Source organism: Echiichthys vipera, assembly GCF_963691815.1.
Source record: "Echiichthys vipera genome assembly, chromosome: 21".
Classification (NCBI taxonomy): domain Eukaryota; kingdom Metazoa; phylum Chordata; class Actinopteri; order Perciformes; family Trachinidae; genus Echiichthys; species Echiichthys vipera.
This window is the reverse complement of record NC_139846.1, coordinates 12,081,037-12,107,736: the sequence shown is the minus strand read 5'-3', so window position 1 is coordinate 12,107,736 and position 26,700 is coordinate 12,081,037. Positions and strand designations below refer to the sequence as shown.

Sequence of the window (26,700 nt, the reverse complement as noted above, 5' to 3'; positions counted from 1 at the left end):
GCTGACTGTGGATTTGGTTAAAAGGCTGAATAACAAGCAAAACAAAAGTTGAGAAACACAAGACAACAACTGGCATTGTAGAAAGCCATAGCACGTTTTGCAGCCACACACACACACACACACACACACACACACACACACACACACGCACACACACACACGCACACACACACACACACACACACACACACACACACACACACAGACACACACACACACACACACACACACACACACAAACACACTGCACTCTGCATTAATAGCAAATGTGTCACATTGTCTTTGTTAACCTGGGGGCATCCGATCGCCATGCAAAACGCTCTGATTGTATAATTGCTAACGTTTTTGTACAATTAAGCACTCAGACATTATCTGCCTGCCTGTCTGATAAACAAAGAAAATGCCAGAAGAATACATGGTGACAATAATTTATTTTATTGCAATGGTGATGGACTGTCAGGATGGTAAACAAACCGTATACCATTCAAAGGTGGACCCTTATAATGTGTGTCACGTACAGGTATGGAGATACGAGTTTTATGTGTTTCATCAAGGGAACCCATGTGGTTTGATATGAACTCTGCCCACTGTCATCACTCCCTTTGAAGCTCTGTTATTATCAACTTATCCACATAAGGGTTAGTTGTCTGACTCTTGTGTGTTTTTGCACTTCTCTCCCCTTTGAACACAACTTCCCTGCCTCCACTGGAGCTCAAACCAGTGGAACATCTGTGCCTTAGATTTCCACATCATCACCGACAACGGCAGCCCAGGTTCATAAAGGTTACCTTGCATATATAGGCCAGTGTTTAACTTGGACCCACTAGTATGCCTAATGTATCCATCACGGTTTGGCTGTGCTTGTGCAACTTTCTCATTTTTGGTGCAGGCCAGTGATGCATAGCCTGTGTGTAAAACGTTGTGGGTTGTCGGAGTTATCAAGTGGGATTTGCGGCGCTCTCTGCAGGAACCTCCGGCTGCTAGAGTTCAAAGCCACATTCACAGACGTGCCATGCGAACCATTAAAATATCCTCTTGGCTACTATGCTAGTTTCTACAAGGCATTTTCCAAGTCAGTCTTGGGGGACTAAGGAAAGAGTGGAAGTTGTGTGGTTCTCAACTTAACAAGTACACCTTCAATTTCATCTGGCGTTTTAGGTAGCCCGCTACTCTGCTATGCAAAATTTGGAGGGATCTATTTCAACAGGTGGAGAACGGTAAGGACAGCATAACGTTGACAAAAGGGGAGAGTCGAGACTGGATGTCATAAACACAGACTTGCAACAAGTGAGGCTAAATTAAGAAAACGCTTATTGGAAGTGTTCATAACTTTGTAAGTGCATTTAAAGTTGTTGTTTTTTTTGCTACGTATTTGCTTCAGAATGGTTCTAACCTACTTAACATATATGCATAAAATATACGTCCTAATCAAAACGTCATTAACCGTTGAGTGTCATGAGCCTAATGTGCTGGAGTCATACTGAAGCATTTAAAATGGCTACATGCAGCTTTTTAGGATTTACAGTAAACGTAACTAAGCCAAAGTAGTAAAAAATAGCGTTTTAGGAGAACTCTCTGATACTAAACTTTTTTGTTTGGGAACTCAATATACAGCTCCCCTGCTTACTTGTCCCCAAGAGTGAGTGCATGCAAACTTGGACCAAAAATAGCATTTGAAAGTTTTGCATTACGCTGGTGCTATGCCTCTAAAGGATACAGCTAGTCCCACGAGCCACACGCGTAAAGGCCATTTAATAAACATCTTTGGGATCCGTCACGTCTAAAAATATTGACTAAATTTCTGACGTGCTGGATATGACAGTGTCTGACAGGTCAATTCAGATTAATAACTAAGATGAATATAGTTTTTAATTATTGTTCTCATATTTAGAAATATCAGCCAAGTGGGTGAGTGTCATATTATTCAGCTATTACTTTGGTTTATATCTGAAAACGGAACATTCAGACATTCAAAACCACAAGTTCATGTTACGTCCAGTTGATAGTTTCATCGACGAAAATTAGGATACCGAGGAGAGCCTGTGACAATAAATGTAGGTGGTAGTCTTACATCCATTAACAATTAATTACAAATGATCCCCACAGAATTAAAAAAAAAACACATTTCATATTTGACATCAAAGTGATGAGCACTGTATGTGACCTTCCTTAAGGTCGCATCACGCAGTAATTTATTTTTATCTGCAACTACGAAGACAGAGTGTCCAGTCCGCACACCCAAATGTTTAGCGTGCAATAAGGTATAACTCACTTAAAACAATACAGCCATGACTGTTCATCATCAGAGCATAACCATGGCAATACAAGAACAATATTCAAAATCCCCAAGTTGTGACATTCAAGTACATTTGTTACATTATCGGCCATCTATGTTTGTCACAGAGACGAAAAAAATGCCCACCGTGCTACAGACTATATTCCACGTACAGTAACATCCAAGCATTTTAATGACTATACATTAATAATTAATAATAATAACATTAGTGTCAATAACTATAATACTAAAAACAGTCCTGTTTGTCGGCTGATGGTTTAAAAAGACAAAGTCCATGGAAAAATACTCAACATATAATTTATACGGCATGTTATGATCCATAATTCATATTTTTATTTTAAGCATTCAAACAAAAAGCATAAAATAAGAACTAAATATTATACTTGGTAGGATAATATTGTAGTAACCAATACTTACAGTACACACGTTTTATTTTGAACTTAAGTCTGCAACGCCACCACCTCCTGTGACCCTCGTCTGCTGCCGTCCTGGGTCTAAAGCAAAATTACCCCGGATCATAACAACAGGTCCCGTCCATTACATTTTTCCCCCTCGGGACAATGGCCGCAGCTCGCGCTATTCACACTTACTACACACACGGATCCCACCAAGCATAGCACGGAGTCAACACTGTTGTACGCGCTGAATGACTGGATATGTAAATATGAGTATTTATCAAGGCGCATACTGATGGTATGTACTCCGAACTATTTTAAACTCCCACGTGGAGTTTTCCTTTGGTTAAGTTGAGACGTTTTTCCCCGCTGACGCCGATCTTTTAAGTGCGTAAAGCTGTGCGTAATTTGTGCGTAAAGTTGTCCTTCATACGTTGCAGGGTAAAATGAAGATATCACTGCATTATTTATGATCCCTCACAACTTTTATACTGGCAATATGCATACTCTTGCGTGGAAGTCTGATTTGTAATTGCAGAATCAAAGTGGGGGAGATTTCTCTTTCATAACGGCACAGCCTTTGTTCGCTGCAACAAAAGAAAGACGACTGTATATCTGGATCAACTTTAAGGGACTTTTATTCTACAATAACCTTTGCATAACAACTATTTTTCTCAAGCGTTGCCTGAGGCACTGCGCATGCGCGCTGGCAGCTTGCTGTCACTAAGACATTTTTCTTCACGTTGGAAACTGTCACTGGTGACGTCAATCACCGAGCTCTGACCAATTAGAGCGCAGGGTGATTGTTTAGCTCCACGGGCTGCAGCGCCTACCATGAATCTCTATTCAGTATCAAAGCGTCCTGCTGCTGCCTCTCAACCGAATGGGATTCCATGTAGTCTGCAGATAGACTTAACTTTAAAAAGTCTTTTTTTCTTTATTTTTCACTGCGATTAAAATATATTTGTCATCATCATTATTATTTTGCCTGCTGTCAAGTTATTCTAAAATTAGGAAGTAATGAGCGTGGATGCATTGGGAAGCCCCGTGATGGACCCTACGTTTTCCAAACGGAACACGGCGCTGAGATTAGTTGACTTGGCAGGGGCTCACCACCATCACCATCATCACCACCATACCCCTCAGAGCGTGACAGGCTTCCCGGGGTTCAGCAGCCATCCACACTCAATGGCTCACTCGCACCCTGGGGAGATTACTGCGGAACCCCGCCTGGGGCCGAGTCCATTCGGGCCAGAACACATGGGGCACTCCGCGGCCCTCAAAATCAGCCCAGCCCATCATTATCCCCACCACCATCACCACCACCACAATCATCATATGGCAGGCCACAGCGAAGTGGTCTCCAGTCAAACGGGAGCTTTTGGCCCGGTTCAGGCGACATCGGTCCCGTATTCTATGTCTCACACGGCCCAGGCTTTATCCGCAGGTAGGGATTTCCTCATCCGGAGAGATCTGACAGCTCAAGCCATGCCAGTACTGACTGACCAGACTGTTGGTTCAGCCTCTCATCACGGAATGTTTGTCTCAACAACAGGTAGCTATCCCGGACACTATGGTCATCATCCTGACGCTGGGAACCATACCCTCTTCTCCGGACTCCATCACGACCAGTCTTCTAGCGGATCACCGGGTGGCCAAGCGTTGAATGGACAAATAAGGTTAGGACTACCCGGAGAAATGTACGTTAGGTCTGATCACTTGAGTCAAGTGGCAAGCTCCAGGGCTGATCCGTTCTCCGGCTCGCCGCTGCACGGCTACGGTGGTCTGAATCTGAACATGAATCTCGGCGCTCACCACCACCACCACCACCACGGAGCCGGTGCATTTTTCCGCTACATGAGGCAGCCGATAAAGCAAGAGCTGATTTGCAAGTGGCTGGAGCCGGAGCTATCGCCGAAGAAACTTTGCTCCAAAACTTATAGCACCATGCACGAACTCGTAACGCACGTAACCGTGGAGCACGTCGGAGGACCAGAGCAGGCGAACCATATATGTTTTTGGGAAGAGTGTCCGAGGGAAGGCAAACCATTTAAAGCCAAGTACAAACTTGTAAATCACATTCGAGTGCACACCGGGGAGAAACCGTTTCCTTGCCCATTCCCTGGCTGTGGGAAAGTGTTTGCAAGATCCGAAAATCTCAAGATTCACAAAAGGACGCACACAGGTCAGTGGCTCTATATTCATAAAATGACATGTTGTAGTAGAAATGTACCGTAATATGTAAAATAACAAAAAATAAATCGAGTTGCATGTTAAAAATCAAATAGGCATTGCATATAATCCAGACACAAGGAAACTAATGCTTTTTGCGTAATTGTGAGATCATTTGTCTGTATTTTTTATTTGATTTTTTTACGCATTTAAAATATCCTTTGAAGAGCAATAGCAATTAATCAATCCGGGCTGCTGATACATCAGCACGCAACAGCTACTGCCCACCTGTTTGTTATGAGGTGCATCAGTGCTCGCAACTTTTGCAAAGGCTGAGCTGTGGGATTATGGTACAGCTCACTCAGCCGTTTGACGGTTCAGCCTCTTGTTTACACCATCGCACAAAGACTGAGGCCCATGTCAGGTCTTGTCCATGTAGTTTAGTGCATGTCAGACCTAGTTGGAAAGATGCATCTACACATTATTAGTGGAGCTGATATGATGATGATGATGATGATGATGATGTTATTCTTTTTTTTAACCACTTGTTGCTCTGTATATTAGCTGCTTAGTCCATGCCCCTTTATTTCAACCAGTAATAATAATAATAATAATAATAATACTAATGACAATAAAAATAATAGTTGGGTGGATTGTAGTATAACACTTAGAGCTACAAACGTATTTCACATATATGTAGTGAGTATTTGAAGCCTTGTATTAGCTCTATTTTCCAGAGAGGTATGACACGTATGCATGGTGTAATAATAAGCCTGCTCTTGGAATGACCAGCTCTGGATAACCTTTAGCCAAAGCAACAAGTTGATAAGTGCAGACGGCTGAAATAATTCACCAACAGGTTGGCAGAGGTGACTGCATCTATAGTCACTGACGTTTGTACAGTGCAGCTCTGATTTACCTTTAAAAAACACATAAAGGTACAATATGGCTGACTGCCTCTGTGACATGCAGTGGAGCCAGTGAGGATGAAAAAAGGCCTCAAATTGTCGAGTCAGACTTGTAAATGAACACAATGATTACATTCCTTTTTGTCAGTGGCTGCATACTCACTCCCCCTCTGCTCCATTTCTACACTCTATGTATTATTCATATAATTTGCTCACATTATCTAAGTACAAATCTGTTAAATTATTTCTGTGTGTTGACTCCCAAGGGGCCTGGTCTTTGGTATCATGTTTAAAACCTATCCGAAAGTGTGGTTATGACTGGGGCTGCCCCTGGGGTCTGTTCCTCAACGGTTTCTTGTACTACACTAATATCCTTGATTGGCTCTCTCAACCCAACAGCTGAAGGTCAAATTGATATTCAACCAGCAAGTGTAATTAGACAGAAGCAATTACATATTCTCAAAAGCTTTAATCGGAGGAGAAAAATCAGCAGTGGATGATTTCCGTGTAATTTATTCAGACTGTCTTTTTCTTCTTCTTTTTTTTTTGCCTTGTCATAATCAGGTAGAAATACTTGTTATTAAGACACAGAATAAGACCCAGTCTATAGCCCCTTGCTGGATTCAAATGGCAGACAGGCTGAGTTAGCACACAGTAGGTGCAGCCTGGCTGTGGTAATACTTTCATTTATCATTATTTTCAGTTGGTTTTAGGCCTGCTATGTCTGTGCTCATAGCTTGTCTGTTTTGACGTATGCCTCCATGTATAGACGTCAGGTATAGACCCAGGACAGTGGGGGTTCAGCCCTCCTGTTTACACCAGACTGAGACTCATGGCAGGTCTGTCCAAGTAGGCACACACTTTTGTAGAGCACATGGGGTAAAAGTGTGTTTACTGTAAATACAAAACATATAAATATAAAATTGTATTTGAAAAATTAAGAAAAATAAATACATTTGCTGTAATTGTACCAGCTTTAAAAAATGATTAATAAATTATTTTAATTTGAATTTTTGGGGATCAAGGATACTGGTTGCTTGGTTAATTTAAAGCTCATATATGATATTTATGATATATGAGATTTGTCAAACTGCTTGAAGGTGGAAGATGGTCTTATAAAATAAATAAATAAACAAATGATGATATATGCCTTACTGTGACCGTCACATATCCAGTTTAAATCTGTAATTTATTCATTTACATTTTATTTTTGTCACCACCACTGTTAACAGGTGAGAAGCCCTTCAAATGTGAGTTTGACGGCTGTGACAGACGCTTCGCCAACAGCAGTGACCGGAAAAAGCACTCCCACGTCCACACCAGCGATAAGCCCTACAACTGCAAAGTGAGAGGCTGCGATAAGTCTTATACTCACCCCAGCTCCCTGAGGAAACACATGAAGGTGCACTGCAAGTCCCCCCCGCCCAGTTCGGGCTACGAGTCATCCACCCCGTCCCTGGTCTCCCCCTCCTCAGACTTGGGCCGGGAGCCAGGAGGCTCCTCGGTGCTGTCGGAGCAGGTGGGAGCCTCCCAGCCTGCGAATTTAAGTGAATGGTACGTGTGCCACAGTTCAGGTGCCAGCGGCGCCCAAACACCACCCAGCGGGCCCTCCACACCCGACCCCACAGACGAGCCACCTTACAGAAACCAAGAACCGAGGGACGCGTTTTAATCCAATTGGACTCAAACGCAGAGTCAGAAGTGACAGAACACATTTGCAAACGCCTCACTATTAAAAATAGTGTGGCTTCGGTGCCTACATATGCCTGTGAAGGCTGCTGGATGAGCCACCAAACAGACACCCAGAGCCAAGAGACGCATCTTAACCACATTGGAAGGGAAACAAGTGCAAACCTTAGACGTGTGCTAATTTCCACGCACAATAAAAAAAAAAGAATATATTTTCAAACCTCAGCAATTCAAAAATGGTTGGCCCAGTGCCTACTCGCCCTGACGGCCCCACTGGTCCACTTGTGGAGAGAGAGAGAGTCGTGTAAATCCGTTAGACTATGTGGTTCGTTATTGTAGGCTAGGCATGTTGGTGTAAAATTATTTTGTAAATTCGAGTTTGGACTTCAATATGTTTTTATTTATTTTTCAATCTGATATTGAAGGATTTTTGTATTATCGAACCAAAGTGCATGTTTCAATTAGGACAAACAAATGTACATTTGTAAATTTTGTAAGTTTCAATGTGTTGATGTTGATGGTTTTGTAAGGATCTGTCCCCAAACAGGCCCTTACTCATTACTGCAGTTATTTGTACAAAAGTTTTATGTTTACAGCATTTTCCCCCATTTGTGCAGAGGGTCAACCATCCAACTGTTTCATAAGCCCGCAGTATTTGATATACGACCGTGAAAATATAAATGTTTTATCAAAGTGGGCATTTTGTGATTTTGTATCATTGTCGTTAATATTTTTTTGTCTTCTTTTTGATTATCTGAGCTCGAGCGGCACTCAAAAAGCGTACCGAATTGCCTTGTAATTTGTGAGTATTTTGAATAAATCTTGTATGACTAAAGTGAAAACTGCTGAGCCATTCGGGTCTATATGGAATTTACAGCCGTCTATCAATTATCTTAAAACTTTCTGGGGACCATGTGCCACATGTATGTCTTGTTTATGTCTTTAAATATATATATCTATATATATATATCTATATATAGATATATAGAGATATATAGAGATATATATATATAGATATATTTATATATATATATATCATCGTAAAAACTGTTGCCTCCTTTACACCCAACTTGTAGGAAAGTAAAAATATATCCACGTCTACTTTTCTGACTCAGATACAACAAAGTAATAGAAGGTTCTTAACAATACATTCATATATACTATTTTATTTATGCTTCTAGGTGAAAAGGGGCGACTTCAATTGCGCTCCACTTATGTTAAGTCTTACGCTGTGGTTTGATGCAGACGTGGGCAGAGTTTGATGAAGGGCTACAATATTCTGATCCAGACTTCAAAGAGCATTTTGTACAAAGAGCCATTTTTTTTCACGACGGTGAATCCTCATGGTGAATTAAGATTTCTATAGCAATAGCCAAGTCAAACTCAAATGATATGGGGCCAAGTCCGTGGACTCAAAAGCCCGCTCTAAAGAATGTAATATTTGCTTCCCATGGGGTAGGAAACGGTAATCTGTGTCCTTTATATTGCAGACGAGGGCAGTATAAAGAAGAAAAATATATTCTTTTGCTGCAGGCCTACTTTACGACAATCAAAGGAGAAGCCGCTAAAACGCAGTTGTCCCACACCATAATAGACTTGCATTGCAAGAGGGGCCGAACTGCTCAATGGATACACTTAACCATAATCATATTTTAGGCTACAGGAAAGACGTAAAACCACAAATGCTTGGCTACCTGGTAACCACACAGTTAATAATAGACGTTTGAATTACTTATGTATTTATTTCAGCTTTGAGCACCATTTGCAGATTTTTCTTTTTTAATATTCTAAATAAAATGTGATAAATAAGCTTGGGGAGAAGTGACAACACGAAGCAAACCAGAAACCTTAAGAGCGCTGCTGCGCTGGGAAAACTTTTGGCTGGGGTGGGGGGGCTTTTACTCCCGGGCTTGACTAACGCCGAAGTGGGTGGAAACAACACAGCTACGACTCTCTGATACGTTTATAGAGTTTTGTTAAGTGCATGACAGTTTGCTCTGTGGAAGAGGCCCAGCTCAAAAGAAAAGAATAAACACTAAACCAACCAAATAGGAGAAGATGATGATGATGATGCCTCTTCTGGCACCAGTTCTTGTGCGTAAAGAAAAAGGAAAGGACGGGGGAAAAAAACAACAAGATAGTTGGATCTCAATTGAAAGTGGGAGTCTTTGAAGTGGAAGTTGATATCAGAGGGATTCTTCTAGGTCGTCTGAACGACGTTGATGACACGGAAAGCCTTTTGTCACCGATTTGTTGGGCTCCTCTCTATTGGGTTCCTCTCTATTGGGCCGTCTAAAGCTTTTAGTTCCAGTCGTCAAAATGGACAAGAACTAACTGAGTCGCGTAAAAACATTTTCCATTCAGCGCTGAAAGTGAAGGATAGGCAACATTTAAAAGGGTTGTTTCATTAGAAAAAGGAGCGAGAGAGTTAAAACAAGAGGTCCGTGTGCCATTTGTTTTGTTCAGCCAAAGTATTTTCTGAATTTGATCTTTACTGCAGGCACAGATCAAAGAAGAATGGCCTTGAATTCATTTAGAAGCCACGAAGAGAAATGCGAATCAGTGCTGCAGGACTGCGCGTCTGCTCTGCAACAGTTTAGTGGCCTTTACCCAATAATTTATGACTTTTATAAACACGCTGCAGCCAATTAGAAATGAAGCTGGCATTAGTGGGAGAAGTGAGTTTGGGTTAAAGAGTTGTAAGGCAGCAGAGATAAAATGAGATGACTGTTTGCTCTTATAGTAAAAGTTAAGTTCCCGGCGTGCTGACACTGGATACCACGGGCAGCTCGAACTGCAAGAGAGGATCTTTAAAAAACTGATCCCGTTGGATTCACTCGTCGGGGCTTCTCACCTTCAGCTGAGCGCCAACCTCTGCTCTGATATCAGCTATGGGGTCAAGAATCAAGAACAGGTGTGCGTGTATGCGCCCGCGCGCGCGCGTGTATGTGTGAAAAGAGAGAGCCTCCACTTGAGTAGTAACACGAATACCACTCCAAAACAGGAAACTAATGGCGGCAGTGCTGTTTCACTTGGAATATACATAGCCTATATGTGATCACATTAATTATAGAATAGGTGTTTAAAAAGGGAAAGAAAGGGAGGGTTCGAACTTCCTAAGCGCAACAAAAAAACAACAACTTGAAAATGAATCTATTTCATTCCTCACAAGGCCCTCTCACCACCACTGCTGCATCCTAAGGCTCATTTGAGTGTGAAATATCATTTCTTTGTAAAATAATGGAGGCGGTAATCCTACTTCCGGAAACTGTCCGGCATTATTGAACAAAACCCTTTTAATAGGGGGATTAGCAGTCTAGGAGTAAAAGCCTCACTCACCCCCCCAACGCCACACCACACAACCCCCTTTCCTCCACGCCCACCCCACGCTCCAACACCGCTACCACCACCACCACCTCCAACACCAACCAGGTCATAATTATCAGGAATGAAGTGGCCGAAATTGGCACGGAAAATAAAGAGAAAGACAGGTGCAATAGACCCACCAGTGACAGACCGGATAAGCAGGAAAGAGTTGTTATAATAGAGCTGGCCTCCTGGAAACACTGGTGAGAGAGACGCATTACGTTTTATTTAGTCAGTAAATAAATAAATAAAGTTTAGATGTATTCAGCATGGCTACAAATATCCCAAGACTACATTATTTTTTTTCCAGTTTTGTTTGTTTACCCATCTAAATATTATTTACTTAACTATTTATTTTCGATACTTTTTTATTTCATTATTATGATGTTTTTTCTTCGTAGAGAAGCATTGAATGTTATGTCTTAGACTTTAATCGAGTGCGCAAAAGTGAGGTCAAAAGGCAAACTAAGTTAAGTACAACCATAATGCTTGTCATGCATTTTGAATATTTTATTCTGATAACCTCCAAGGTTAGTTTCCGAGGGGATTTACAAGATCACATAGCTGTGATGTATAGGCTACCACGAGCTTCCGTCATAAAGATTTATGACAGCCTTTAAAGCTAAATTAACTGTATTCCGCGTATAAAAAGGTGAGCGAGTGGAGTTAAGGCAGGTTTAAGGCGACACACCCCTGCTGTAGCCTTTGTAAATAGCAGGAAAACCTCACATAAGTCACTACCCGGAGAATCAGTGCCAGTAAGACCTTATACACCACCCCCACACCCTCCACCTCCATCACACTCCCCAGGTTCTAGGATTACTGTCATCCACACATTTCAGGGAAACGAAGTTATTTTACTTTTATAGACGAGCAGGCTCCCTCCAATGCGAATCAACCCCCTAGCAGCCTATAGGCCTGAACACGGGTTTCTAACAACCTCGACATTATATGGCAGAATGTGCCACATACTTCACACCTGCACTCTGAATAGCAGCCCCCTTTCAGTGTATGATACGCCTGTTGGCCTTGGTCTCAATGCAGCTGCATGAATGAATCAGCGACCCGCTTATTTGGTCTCTTTTGATCTAAGATCTCCTTCTCTCATTTGATCTCGCAATCTGAACTGTGTAGTTAGCACGAGCTGTGATGACTTCCGTCATTAACGCAAACAATTTCCTATACGCGGAAGAACTTGTTGCAGCAACTTGGGAAAACATACAGATCTGAATATTGTTGAAGTGTATTCAGACATTATGTGTACATGCCCATATGTAGAGGGAAACACGGGGAATTTAAAAAAGGTGCAATTATTTGTGCAGCAGCACATAAACAGTAATCTGGTGGCGCACAATTTCTTCCTGCGCAAATCTCCAGAAAAAAATAGCCATAAAGAATCTAAATATTTCAAATTAAAACAAACTAAAGAGAATTATTATAATACGATCTAAAATCCCAATATGAATGTGACTATTGAGAGCTCAGCCTCACACATGCGCGTGCAGGCAAACTTCAGATGCGTAAAAGTGGGCCATGCATCACGCTGAATAAATGATTCTCAATTCGAGGACTTGCCCTTTAGCGATTAAGTCGATGTGACGTACAGTAATTTATCATAACTGGAATCCATCATCTTCTGCTGACCCCTGTGTGATCTGAGGGTGTTTGGCGACACCAATATCAGACATAAGCAGCGAACAGGTGTGTTAGGGTTCGTGGAAAGTGCGCAGAGAGTATGAAATTCTACTAGACAGACATGTCCAGGATGCCTTCAAAACAAAAACAACAAAACCAGTGAATGCACCATGTGAGCTGAGAAGTTGAGATAGCCAGTGCTGCTGAAATAAAAATAAAAAGAATCATTTTTCTTGGAAGTGGTTCACAAACAAGGAAATGGACCGTTTTAGGACAAAAACCCTCCTACTGATTTAGCCAGAGCCATAATGGCAAAAGTGCGTTTATGCACTCGATAAAAGAGACAGTTTATCATCATATATCAAAATAACACATATTAGGAGATGCAAATGCTGCCAACATTATGAATCATTGCTCTATCTGCACTATTTCACACGTCAGATGGGAAATATGTTCCGAACAGTCAAGCAAACGCACAGTTTGAGAAGCAACATAATGCACGTGATCAGTGTAGCAGTATCGAAGACTTTGGGTCATTTCGCCATCTCCCGCAGGAAAGACATTACGCCTCTCATATTTACATACTCTTTAATATTTGTCAAACATTCATAAATTACAAACTAATGAAATGTTCGACGGTCCTCGGAGATCAAGCTAATGAAGACATAGACTTTTGCTTTTGACACATCTTTGTTAGGTTTAAAACCATTCTCTCTATCACGCTCTATTAACTATTATTATACTTATGTCAGGCCACCGCTGACACGTTACGACATCAGGATCACCTGCTGGAGGTGGCCACGCCATGGGATATAAATGGCCTCCATCTATAATGCCAGTAGCCTGCATAAAAAATATTAAATGCTAGTGAGATTATAATATATATTTGCGAGAATTACACTGCACAAAATTGACCAAAAAACACAAAAATATGACTCACTTTTAAAAGAAAATCGAAAAAAAACATTTGTTTTGTTTTTATGATTTTTTTTTTATCAAATTTGAGTTTAGATTTATTGTAAACTTGCTTTTGAGTATTTTCCATTCAACACTGTACTGAATGATGTGTTAAAATTGATTTAATTTATTTTTTTTGCAGTGCACGCAGCTTGTGTGACCACTCGCGACGTCAAGAGGCACTTAAAGCACAGAACCTGTGAAACGAAGAAAGGAGAGAGAGAGAGAGGAAGAGGAAGAGGAGGGGGAGATATTAATTATGGAACAGTGTCGCCGGTGTGGAGTTAATTTCCGCTCGGGCCAAGCATTCATTTATTCATTCATTCATTCGTTGTTATTATTATTTTTTTCACCAGACATTTGCAAATGTTGCACACACACACACACACACACACACACACACACACACACACACACACACACACACACACACACGCAGTTGATCAAAACGATACAGGAACCTGAAATACTTTGAAATTCAATGAATGGGGAGGTATTGTCAGTGCAACAATATAGATCCTTGGAGACGTGTTTATTTGACAGAGCAAATCCCCAGTGTGTCAAGGTTGTCATATTCCCCTCAATGTCCAATGCAAATGCTGCGGCATAATCAGATGCAGCAGCATGACGCGTTTATTACTTTGTCAATCATTTTGATACGACAGTATTGAAACAAAGCGAGCCCACGTCCGGTAATAGAATTAAAGAAAACCCTTTCAGCGGCAGGCAATTTCAGTTTGACGTGTAAACCATATGTAGGCTAAAGTCCCTCCCAGAGAGGTCAGCGAGTCTTTATTTGTGCGTGGAAACTTTGTTGCCACTCTCCACTTCCTCTCCAACAGTAACAATAATAATGGTGATAAAATCATGTATTTTTAACGCAATAATTCCGTGTAAAAATATATATATATTTTACTTAAGAGAGTGTACTGAATTAAAGGCACTTGATTCTCTCCAAAGAAACACAAAGCAGGATTTCCTTTTAAACTATTCCTACTTCTGCCCAGAAGGCGCGATGCGAGGCTTATCCTCCTTGTCCATGAGTTAATTCATCAAAAGGAAAAGTTTCAATAAGATTTTTTTTTTCTTGGTTTCAATAATAAGTCGACCACTGCGACATTCTTTAAGCTTAGGCTATCTTCATAATACTGATTTGTGTAGCCTAGGAAACTACTCAGACCAGTGCAGAACCAAGCCCGAAGGATTTTTTTTTCTCCATTTGTCCCAAATTCACCCTTCAGACTGGGGAAAAATACTACTAGAGCAACGGTTTATATTTATCTTTCATTCTAAGGAATATCTAAGCACAAACCGACAAGACAAGGTAAGAGTCGTTTCCCCTCACACTATTACACAGACATAAAAAAAAAACGCACACGCGTGAATGATATGTGAGAGTGTGTTAAGAGCTGTCAGGAAATCAACCTCTGAGTCCTTACCCGACGTTAAGGCTGTCTAATTTCTAGGCATAATTAACTTTATGCTCAAAATCAATTGTTTCCTGTACACAGCCAGGGTCCAGGACGGCAAGCAGTGAGAGGCCTATTTGAGCATGTGAGAAAGCAGGAAGCAGCTCTACCTGCCACTCATTAAGCCCACAAAAACTCAATACTAAGAGGGGGGAAGAAGGATTAGACCTGCTCGTTATACCTGCCGCGCAATTAACACTACTTATTCTTCTAATCCCTCTGTTCTAGAAATAATTGAACTTGCAGGAATAGTACAAAAAACACGCATAGTCTAATGCTTAAATTGCAGAAAATGCATAGTCTATTTATTTATTCTTTTTTTTTTTTGGGGGGGGGGTATTCGAATAAAAATAAATATAATAATAATAATAACATAATTATTTGAACAGGAATTCAGGCTTCTCTGGGCATCTGTGTGTGTTGGTGAGGGGTGAGGAGGAGGAGGAGAGGGGTTTCGCCTTTAAGGAGTCCAAAGAATCCCGCCGCTGATTTGTGGAGAAGACTCTTCCTCTTAATTTCATGTGAATCAGGTTGAGAATCAGCATCTTCCTCCTCCACTATAAAGCAGGGTAATCACATCCCCTTTAGAAACGGAGGTAGCTGCAACTCTTTGTCCCCGTTGTGTTGTAGGTGAATCGGAGCACACTTGAACTGAAAGAGGACTTGACCTTTGCCTTTATGTTTTCCCCCCAATGTTTGTCTAAATCACAATTCTCCTTTGTGAGGGGACATGCGCTGCCGTGACACGTCCTATTGAGCGGATGGATGTTCGCAGTCACACGGGCGTCAATTGGCTCATATAGGTGTTTGTAAACTTTTTTGGGGTGATCTGCTCAGGGATAAAAACACTGACATAAGGGTTGGATGGAGATACAAAATGTGTTTTAAGCCGACAAAGTGAGCTGCAAGTGTCTGAACAGGCGAGTACTAGTCCCATATGTGATCCATTTCTCGCTTCCGTGTGCTGTAAACATGTTTAAACCGCACCGAAGGGCCCCCGTGAAGATTCTACACGCACATGCTTCATATTGCGGGAGGGATAAACTTGTTACCATTCATGTCACCGCATAGGTCTACCTACATCTCTGCTGGGTGGACACACGGGTCAGTGGAGCTCTCGGAGGTGGGATTCCTCCAGGTTTTCCGTCATTGTTCTCCAGTGAGTCGACTGTAAACAAACACTGGCCTACATTCAGGGATTATTATTCATTTTTACAAAGGTGGCCGAGCTCTGGAGTCATTACAAGGTGAATTGATAAAAAAACAATACAACTCAGTTAAATTACAGGTTCAAAGAAAATATTTTAGTTTCTTTTTAAAACAATCTCCCATAATATATGATAGGGCAAGCTCTACGTGAAAATAAAACATCCGTCAACAAAATATCAATACATGTTTACCAGCATCCAACGGAAAAAAATAATAATAAACGTTCACAATTTTGTTAAAAATCACTTCAAAAGAGCAAACATTCATTTTTGAGCACTTGCGTATAATTAGTCCGGCGCAGTGCGTAAACAAAGAGTAGAACATGTTCATATTTTTATGTTTGAATTATTTAAAAACGTAAAAAAAGTTCCAATAATGTAACATAAAAGCAGAAAACATGAGTGACTTAAAGTTTTACCCTATAGTCAATGGAAGTCTTGTCAATCATCATGCCACCAAATATTCTGAATGGACTTACAACGCGATTACAACCGTGCAAGAAAAAATGTCTGCATAAAATATGACTCTCCTAACAGAGAAATGCACGCAGATATGTGCAGCATCACTACGAGGAGTTATTTTGATTAACGCAACAGTGGGTCTGACCCTCCTTCCAACACGCTTTGGCACGTTGTAACACTCCAGTTGTCAGTTTTCACAGTATCTTTATTTCTCTGTTGCAGTTACTCTCAGCACTCACCCACTAAACTGCGGGAAAGTTGCTTGGGAGTGATAGAAATACTAACGGAGCCAGTAAAGGACTGCTGTTTATGACAGGAGGGACATGATGGCGGTGCTAGCAGCCTATAGGGGAGCAGGAATGGGTTCATTTATCATGAGTGGCAGCGTGTGAGATGACACGGAAAACAGAGACAGCAGAGCCTCTTTCTTTCCTTCATGAAGCTTCATCTGCTCTATATGATGACAATTACACTGCTGACTTGTTTTTTTTGTGATTTTACTTCTACATGTACGTATATGTACATAATGTAAGTTATTATGAGGAACTTTTTCATTTGTACCATTTAGACTCTAGGGATTTCACTGCACCAAAAGAGTGAAGCTCATCCAACTTTTGGGAGAAACTAAATTGCTGGACTGATGAAGGTTGGCACAGATAAGTCCCAGCTACATCCAAAAGCATGGATTCTTGGTTGACATACATTTACAGTGACAATGAACAGACTCCTTTTAAAGTTACCAATATTCAGATGATTTGTCTTGAATTATGCAGAAATACGCCCCCTGATTCACATAATACATCTATAAACTAACCAAATTATACAGAGACACATATCAAAACACACAACTACTCATTTTCCAACTTCAAATGCATGGCACTTACAACTTTTCCAGCTGAATCCTCTTTTGATCTTATACGTGTACAGAGTAACTTTGGAATCAGAACCCTGGAGGAGGTAATCCATGGATGTGATTTGCCACATAACATCCCACTGATTCAGTGCTTTCAAAAGGTGGATTTGGAATATTCTGGCATAACAAACATTTATGATCACACACACTTCTTGAGCTGTACAACAGCAGCCGTCCAACACATTTCAGGGGTATAAGTGCTACCCCAAAGAGGAGCTATTGCACCGTTTACAGTGACTTCTGCATGTTCTTACAGTTTGGCTGAAGAACAGAGTGTGAAAACAAGAATTTCACGGACTGTATCAAATGTAGACGCTCCCGCAAGACTCGCAGAATATCATAGTTAACGTTTAGGGCAGATTTGATATGTAGACTGATGGCCTTAAGGGTATAAAGTGAATGTGTGGAATTGAATATGCCTGCAGAAAGACCTACACATTGAGTTACTGTTCAAGCCTCACCCTTTTTTAAATATTTTCCTTCTGCACAATAATTGCATGCTATAGTCTACTATACCTCTTTAACAAGACGATGATGGACACAGAATTGTAAAAACCACGACGTTGCACTCCATAATGAGTTTACTGTAAACATTTTGTGTATCTCCAGCTGGATTTTTTCTTTGCTCATACAATATATGCTGCATGGTGCTAAATAATTTAAATATATGGGTTGATTTAAAAAAAAATTATTACAGTTGTTTTGCATGAGAAATTAAAGTGGAGGGACTTCTTGCAAACGTTGCATTTATCCTTTATGGGTTGTACTGATCATCAGTTTCTATCTTGCTGCTTTATTCAAACTGGGACTGGGTGCGGGTGGGGGTGGGGTGCCCTTCTCTATCTCCTGCTCTCCATAACTTTGTTCCTTTCGGTCTGCAGATCAAAGGCCTCTGGAATTGGTGTCCTGAAGATGTACATTGTTGAGATGACAGGGTGACAATGCAGAGAGAAAGCGTGGTCTATCAGACATGTCAGCTTGCAGAAAGGAGAGGGAGGAGAGGGCTGAGAAAGGCCTGGGTGTCGATTTAATACCCCGACTGGAGGAATTTGAAGCTTTTAGCTGTGGCCAAGTCTCTTCAGTAGCCGTCCAGTTAGCATCTGTGATCCATGTCTGGGGGGGAATATTTGCTAAACATGGGTGACAACAGGGTGCATAAGAGAGTCCAAATTGTAGATTTTAGATTGTAGATATTATTTTTGCAGCGGAGAAAGAGCCAGATTTGGAAGTAACAATATACAGTGAAATTCATAATTATCTCCAAACTGTGCGTATCTTTCAAGACATTTGGAGACTCATTTATAAATACAGTAACTCTTTAATAAGGTGAGGTGACTGAAGTTGAACAAAAAGAGGTGTTAAGTCAGATCTTCTGTGTGTGTGAGAGTCAGAGTTGAAGCGACAGACAGGGAGAGGGATTTGTCTCTGCGTCCACGTTTGAGCCTCTTGGCGTTGCAACCTGCTGCCCCGACAAAGACTTTAATAGTTTGAAAAGCATCCGAAAGGGACTGGAGCTCAGACATTCACAGAATAAATATTTGTATTCATTTGAGAAATGAGGATTTGAACAACGAAACAAAACCCAACAAAAGGCACAAAAAAAACAAGCATGAATGCAAGTATTGTCCCCGGCTTTGAAATTCTGATTCACCATATCATAACCCCTGCGAGGAAAAAAACATCAATATCCCTACGGAAAGGACACGTTTCTATGGAAAACTAAAGAATTTTAGGGCATAGCCGATCTGGCGTAGGGAAAGGGGGGAAATCAAAGGGATCAAAGGCTCAGCTCAAGAAGGCTTTTTGCGTGAAGAAAAGATGGACGATGTTGACTTTTAAGGGCTGGCAAGATTTTGGAGACCCTTCTTCTGTAGCATGCATTTCTGAAAGTGTCCTTAAAAGCACTTTACACTAAAGTGTCTTTATTTAATATTTAATTTTTAATCAAACAATCTTGACCAACTATAGTTTTGCATATTGAATAAAGCTTTAAAACGTTGATAGTGTACAAATATATAACAGTGATACTTAGTACCATGGCAAAAATTCAAAAAGGTTCTAGGTACACAAAATAGGATTTTCTTTTTCAAAACTTAATATTATTTGTATTGATTTTTTTCCCATGTTGTTTCATCTGTGGAGCTTTTGGGTTGGAAAACTGATTGTATCTTAGTTTTTTTTATAGCTTTGGTACTTTAGATACCATCAAATGTATAACTAATGGAGATTGTATCATTTCAACGCTGTGGTATCAAAAAAGCGTCAATATTTTGGAAAATCTTACTTAAAAACAAACAGATCAACTAAAAAGACAAAAAAAACCACATCATTTTGAGACAAATATCAAGAGCAAGAGTCAGACACCAATGATTGTGCCGTGCAAGGCTTAGGACGTAATATTTGAAAAATTGCCTTTCATATATGCTCAAAACATGAGGTATAACAACAAGCTCATCACACCTGGAATAGAAATACAATCATGTTAAACTTACGACAGAAGTATGTTTCTGCCTATAATAAAGCCAACAGGACCCGAGAAGCTGGTGGGTGAAATGTCTCAATTGTAAGGCCTATGTACATTTTTATCCATACGCCCTTTCAGGTACCCTGACACACATAGAAACAACACTAAAGTAAACAGGACTAACAGGAGACTAGTCCCTTTGTTGTGCCAAAGGCAGCTGCCCAATCCTCTATTATCCCTGAGCAGACTGACCGCATCCTTCCCACTGCCCCCTCACCAACCCACTGCACAAAAAGAGAGGGATGTTCTGCTTGCATGGGTAACACTGTCGTTCCAGCCCTTAGCAGTCCTCTTACTCTCTATTGAAAAGAGTGGGAGTAGTGGACACAGCCTGATCTGTGGAGTACAAAGGCTCTCCGTAGAGTCCCATTGGATTGAAAGGAATGAAGGGGCTGGAAATTTCTGAAAGAGGGTCGGAAGATTTAGAGAAAGAACGGAAGTTTTGTTGTTGTGCTTGATTTCCTTTCCTAACTAGGGATGGAGTGGCTGGATAAACCCACTTAAACTCTGTTTACTCACCTTTTAATAAGCAGAAAAGAGTTTAGCTTCGCATAGGTACACACGATCTAATGTTATGCTGTGTTATCCATGTAGCAGAGCTTAATTATTTCTAACTTGTTTATATATGTATATTATTAAACCAGGTAAAAGTATCATTGGGATTCAAATCTCTAGCTAATATGTCATTAAAAAGTCTTAATTTCTTACTGTTTTTATTCCATATGCTATGATCTGTATCACTTGAACTAAGAAAACAGTTCACATATGGTTTCTTTATATGTGTCACCTTTAATATCCAATCTACAATGTCTTAATTATGTTGTTTAATGCCCAAAAAACAACATTTTCTGACTATTTATCTTCCTCCTTTTTTCTGTATATAAATGCTCTAATTTGAAAACCAATTTGTCTAGCATAAACATTAGAAATGTGTTTAAAGGCCAAGTATTTTCATTACCATTAATGAGTTATTATTGGGTACAATTAGAAGAATTAGATATTAAATTGTTGCCTGGCAGAGATGGGAATGGGAGGCCGGAGTGCCCTCGGGGAGTCCCATGCTGGCAGGGTTTATGTGGACACACACGCTTTCAACAAGGATTGAATATGACCCTGTTGTTTCAAAATGGCCTCCTGATTTATATCCATCAAGGACCTGTCATGTCTGCTGAAATAGAGGTGTTGACAGCCACACTTGACAGCTTCTCCCTCATACTGTTCTGTTGGTGTTATGGCATTGCTGTGTCTAGGCATTTTGTGCTGAGGAGCAATATCATTTTGTTGCCTTGACTTCCCGCCTTGGTCATTGTGCATGTGCAGTGTGAAAGTTCACAACATTTGGCAAGCAAATAACAGATGAAATGGCTGCTACTTTTCAGGGCTTGGGTTCCATGAATGTTGACTGGGACACACTGAGTGGATGAATCAACACTAAAGGTACACGTGTGACTTTGGATTTGTGCAACTTGGCCCTTGTGCAAGGAAAAGCAGCTGAGAAGCAGCACAGACCAGGTATGACATTTCATTTTGCACTATCCATGTCACAACCTACTATAAATTCCAGGGTAAACCCAAATGAATAAACGCTGGTTTAACAAAGTGCCATGGGAGTGAAATCCTGTGAGAAATTCACACAGCCTGAGAATCCTTTTTGAAGGCACATTCTATAGGTCACAGTGCAGACACCGCACAGTCGAGCCGTTTCAACCTCATCAACATTTGTGTGGGCTGCACAGCCGCCCTGAGGCCAAAAGAAACGCGCTCGGGATTTCTCAGTCTATAGTTAGCAAAAGGCCAGCTCCTCTGGCTCCACTGAGCAGGCACAGGACTGACATCAGCAGAACAAGCTCTCTGATTGGTGCGGGGAGTGAACAGAAAGACAGCAAAAGCGAATGTTTCAACTTATGTGCACTATTTGCACTGTAATTGAGATTCATTGTTGTACTTACACTATGCACAGCAGGTCTGGCATGCATTGTGTAAATAAAAGGGACCCTATATTTTGCTACCAGTTTATTCCGGGCTCAAGCGTGTGCTATTTTAACTCTGTGAGCATACTGTGACGGTTCACGCACTTATAAAGCCTCTCGTGTTATAATTACATCATCTTGAGCCTTGCCATTCAGACACTAGCATGTGAAGCATGTAAACCCCATGGCCGGCTATATATCAGCCTGCTTTGTTTGACATTTATACACAGCCATGGTCTTGTGTAATTATGAGCTTACTGTTCTGTCAAATATTTAATATGTTGTAAAACAGCCAGCTATTTATAATGTACAGTGTATGTTGCAATGCTATTTGTGAGAAACGAAGAGGCAGAGGGTAGAATGTAATCATTGACATGTGAACAGTAAACATGATTACAGTTGTACATGTTTAAGATGCCAGCAAACATCAATAACTCATCACACTTAAAACAACACCCGTATATTATGGAGAAGAGCATGCCACATTTCACAGAAGTTAAGAATACATCTTTACATACTTGACATGCATTTGCAGCTTGGTGCTGCTGCGATGAAACCCTGGAAATTATAAACGATGTGGTGGCAGAAGAGTTCAGACCCTTTAATTAAGAAAAAGTAGCAATGAATCAATGAAAAAAATACTCAATTACAAGTAAAAGAAACCTTCACTTAAGTTAAAGAAGTATTATCAGCAATTTACATCCAGTTTTAATAGTCAAAATAACTCATCTTGCAGCGTGGTCCCTGAACTTTATATTATTAGAGATTCATTGTTCAGAATCTTTATATAAGAGATTTAAGAGAATTGTTTCATGTATGTGTAAGGATTGGTTTTTACATATATTGTATCTGATCCTAGATAAGCTACTGCTACTTTATGAACTGTTGGTCAAAAGCAATGCATTTATGTTTTAATGTAGCTTCCTGTGCACATGTCACACAAAGTTACAATGATTTACGCTCATAGGAGTGATGCAGAAGTATAGATTTGCATATAATAAAAAATATTCAAGTAAAGTACATCAATATTGTAGATGCAGATTTTTGACATTTATGATACAATGTCAATACCTGGTTTTTAGTATACTGATACCAAAACTTCCAGTATTTTTTCCACAGCTTACATTGAGGTGTATAATATATTTTGCAACAGTATAATTAAACAAATAAAAAAATAACTAATGTTCAATGCAGCGTTAAAACGTATCCAAGTACATTTACTCAAGTACTGCTCTTAAGCAAAAAACTGAGGTACTTTTCTTTTACTTGCTTTTTTTTACTTCATGCAACTTACTTCTACTAGTTCAGAGTGAAATATTATTATTTTTTGTTCTTTGTCTCTAGTTACTTCATCAATTATTAGAAAGAAAACAAATAAACTCATAAAAGGATGCACTGTTAGAGATAAAACTCAACTGTATATTATGTATACAATAGGTGAAATTAGCTCCACCTCAATCAACTACATAAGTGCTACTTACACAAGATTGCATTTGCAATAATAATGTATTGATATTAACATTTACATACTTTTACTGTAATTGTATTTCTTCAGTGCAGGGCATTTACTTGTAAGGGTGTTTTTTATAATGTGGGATCTGAATAGTTCCTCCAACACTGGATATACATTGTCTTTATACAAGCTGCAGAAATGATTCCTAAAACCTGAAATTAGTTTGAATTTATGCACTTCCAGTTCCCTCGTCTCCAAGTCCATGTTTTTTTTTTTTTTTTTTTAAATTTGGTTAGATGGCTGGTTGGTTATTTTGTTCTACGACATAAAATATGCCATTAAATACTCCACTCTTGAATATTGAATCTTTTTACATGTCTTTAAAAAGGCGGTTGCTAACAAGTGGCTAAATGAGTCAACAAATGTCATCACACAGGACGCAAGGAATCGGTTGGAAGCTAGCGGTGGTGACGTAGTCATGAAACCGTGGTGTAGTTTGTTTATAACCTAAAGTTAGCTTTTTACTTCTGGTGATTGCATTTATGCTTCAGATATCATAAAAGTTGTGTTAATTTGCGAAGATTATCTTGCTTGAAAGAAAAACAACCATGCAAGTATCCAGAACTTCTGTCATTAATGCATTAATGCAAAATTTGGGTTGGATTTGCCCGAAAAAATACATCGTCTCTGTAGGACTCTATCAGACCCAAAATAAAATCAGGCCTAAACACTATGAATCTGAGCAGGCATTTGATGCCTACCAACAGCTTACTTGGTGGTTCAGACGCATAAGGGTCAGTACAAAAAAGTATAAAAAAATAAGTATAAAAGTGTTTTGTTACTTTTCACCTCTGAATATCCAATAAAATGTTAAAGGAAAGTGCCCCAACTGCTACATCGGTCCGTATCTAAGAAAGACTGTTGTCTAGTGGTCAGGGCGAGGGCACAGAGAAAGTGCTTTAAGTAATGCTGAACACATGGTGGCTGAATATGTTGGCTCAAAGCAGTGTCCGGCTCGACTCTTGTCAGTTTCCCACCACGGGGGAACTTGACGTGTGGGAATAGAGGCTCCATGCATGGCTGCCATGCATTGGCCCTTACGTTTTGCACATGTAGGTAAACAATCCCGCCTTGTCTACTGAGAGGCCTGCGTTTATACATGGGTGCAGAACATGTGTTGCGGCCAAAGTCGCATCAAAGGTCACTAAGCTATGCTTTGAACACTTCAAAGCTGGGGGATGAGACTGTAGCTTTTAAGTTTTATGGCAGGTGTAAGCAGGGGTTGCTGACCAGCCCAGGGTGGTCTGCTCCCTGGTCTGCAGGAGGCTGCTGGTGGTTAGCATGGTAGAGGTGGTGGTGGTGGTGGTGGTGTGTAGAGGGCCAAGGAATTGGGGGCAGGGACAACCAACCGACCAAGCTGTGTCCAAAATGTCTTATTGCAGAAGGCCACATTTAGAGTCCTTGGACCTGAAAGGGTGTCTGGAAGCAGACTGGACACAGGCAGACGTCCACTTCAAGGGTCTCTGGTTTCAGAGGACCACAGCAGGGTACGTCTAAGGCCTGCGTCAGTCCCATTTGGAAACAGATACATTGGCAGAGAGGATCGGAGGGGCAAAAGCCTGATGACCATACCACAGAGTGACCACAACACTGCACCCTCCCCTGACAGACCAGAAACAGACCCTGTAGCAAGTTCAAAGGATCCAAAGGGGTCTTGCCAAAGTTCATTTGCCGGAGTCCATTCATCTCAGCACCTGATGTGGTTCAGTGCTTCTGGTTTTCTGTGAGTTTAAAGTGTGAGACTTCAAAGGTGGCAATGTTATTAAGAGTTCTTATTCAAAATGAGCTGTCTTTTTAAAGCACTGATTCACATCGATACCGTTTACACTCCTCAAGGAGCATCCAATTTGCTGTTTATAATGAACGAAAATCTATTTTCTGAGCTCGTTCTAAATTCGGTCATTGATGGATTTATGTAATGAGGAGAAGCTTTTGAATACTGTGACAATGTTGGATGGCAACATGGAAAGGTTTTTGTTGATTTGTTTCTCAGACGAAATGGATATTGCTTAAAATGACTCTACTAACAAAACTTGCTTGTATCTTGCTTCGAGCTGTACAAGTCCATGTTCTGCAACAGAGCTCCAAATTCACGCAGTTGGTGTGCTTTAATACACCACATTATGAACATTGAAATCAACACAAAGTCACTTAATGACTCCTCTGGTGACAGAGCCTGCTAAATTGATCATTTTGAATGCTTTACAATATCCATAATTATGCAAGTGGAATACAAGGTGCTGTGCGTCTGGTTGATGATCCTGGAATTACAGGTCTATAACAGCCCCCGCTCCTTGAGATAGTTGGAGACCCACATGCACATTGAGAAAAGCCATTACAAGCCCAGGGTGAAGCAGGTGTGTTTGCGGCACTCCACAGATGGCTGGGAGCATTGTTAATGAGAGAATAGTAAACAACAGAAAACTTTCATCTTTGATGGGAGATTGTTTTAGTGCACGGCTCTGACTCGTCAAAGCAGTGGAATGTTAGGTCAATTCACACACATGATTTGATTGACCCTGGCTAACAAGGTCCTTGCCCAGATACTTTAGCGCACAGTTTATGGACTCACTGACATACATGTTACTGGAGGTATTTACAGTCTTTAGATGAGCAGCTCACAAGCTTTTTAGCTGCATAACAAATAGCAAAATTGACTGGGCTTTATCACAAAAATCTACACATCTAAATATAGGTATGATGTGTATGATGCTTTAGCATGTTTTATAATAAAAGTAGTCCATATGAAATAAAGCCTTGTATTTTTTTTATATCCTCCTGTGGGAATTAAATACTTGACAAATGCATTTCTCATTTTATTAAGAACTTAAGTGCAAAATGAACATAAAGTGCAAGGATCAGAATGTGACACATCGTCCAAATGACGTAAATATTGCTGCATTGCAGTTTGGCTGCTGGTTTTTCAACATTGCACTAGAAAACTATATACAATATTTTTAGATTATTTTGATAATACAAATCTTCCTTCAATCAACTTTATCTCAATATACCGCGATATCTGCTCACTCATATGAAATCACGGGTTATGTCATTCAGTTACAGTTAATCGCTTTGAAGAGTTTGATTTGATAAAAACAAAACTGCAATCTTTAATTGATATTCAGGTATTTCAGATACTACTTTCTGATAAGTTTGAGTTAATGTGGTTATAACTGTCAATTTAGATGGCGTTATTATATATCACAAATAATCAATATATTAT

At 40.3% G+C, this 26,700-nt stretch overlaps 1 protein-coding gene across 1 annotated transcript; it reads left to right on the top strand.

Moving 5' to 3' along the window:
* Positions 1–3,696: 3,696 nt before the first annotated feature.
* Positions 3,697–8,246, top strand: zic4 (zic family member 4). Its single transcript, XM_083935836.1, has 2 exons — positions 3,697–4,876; positions 7,004–8,246. Exons 1-2 carry the CDS (start codon positions 3,712–3,714, stop codon positions 7,441–7,443), a joined length of 1,605 nt encoding a protein of 534 aa, XP_083791962.1. The 5' UTR covers positions 3,697–3,711; the 3' UTR covers positions 7,444–8,246.
* The last annotated feature ends 18,454 nt before the right edge of the window (positions 8,247–26,700 follow it).

Coding starts and splice junctions, on each gene's coding strand:
- zic4 (XM_083935836.1), top strand. CDS start 3,712: ATGAGCGTGGATGCATTGGGAAGCCCCGTGATGGACCCTACGTTTTCC. Junction 4,877..7,003: donor TCACAAAAGGACGCACACAG/GTCAGTGGCTCT, acceptor CACTGTTAACAG/GTGAGAAGCCCTTCAAATGT.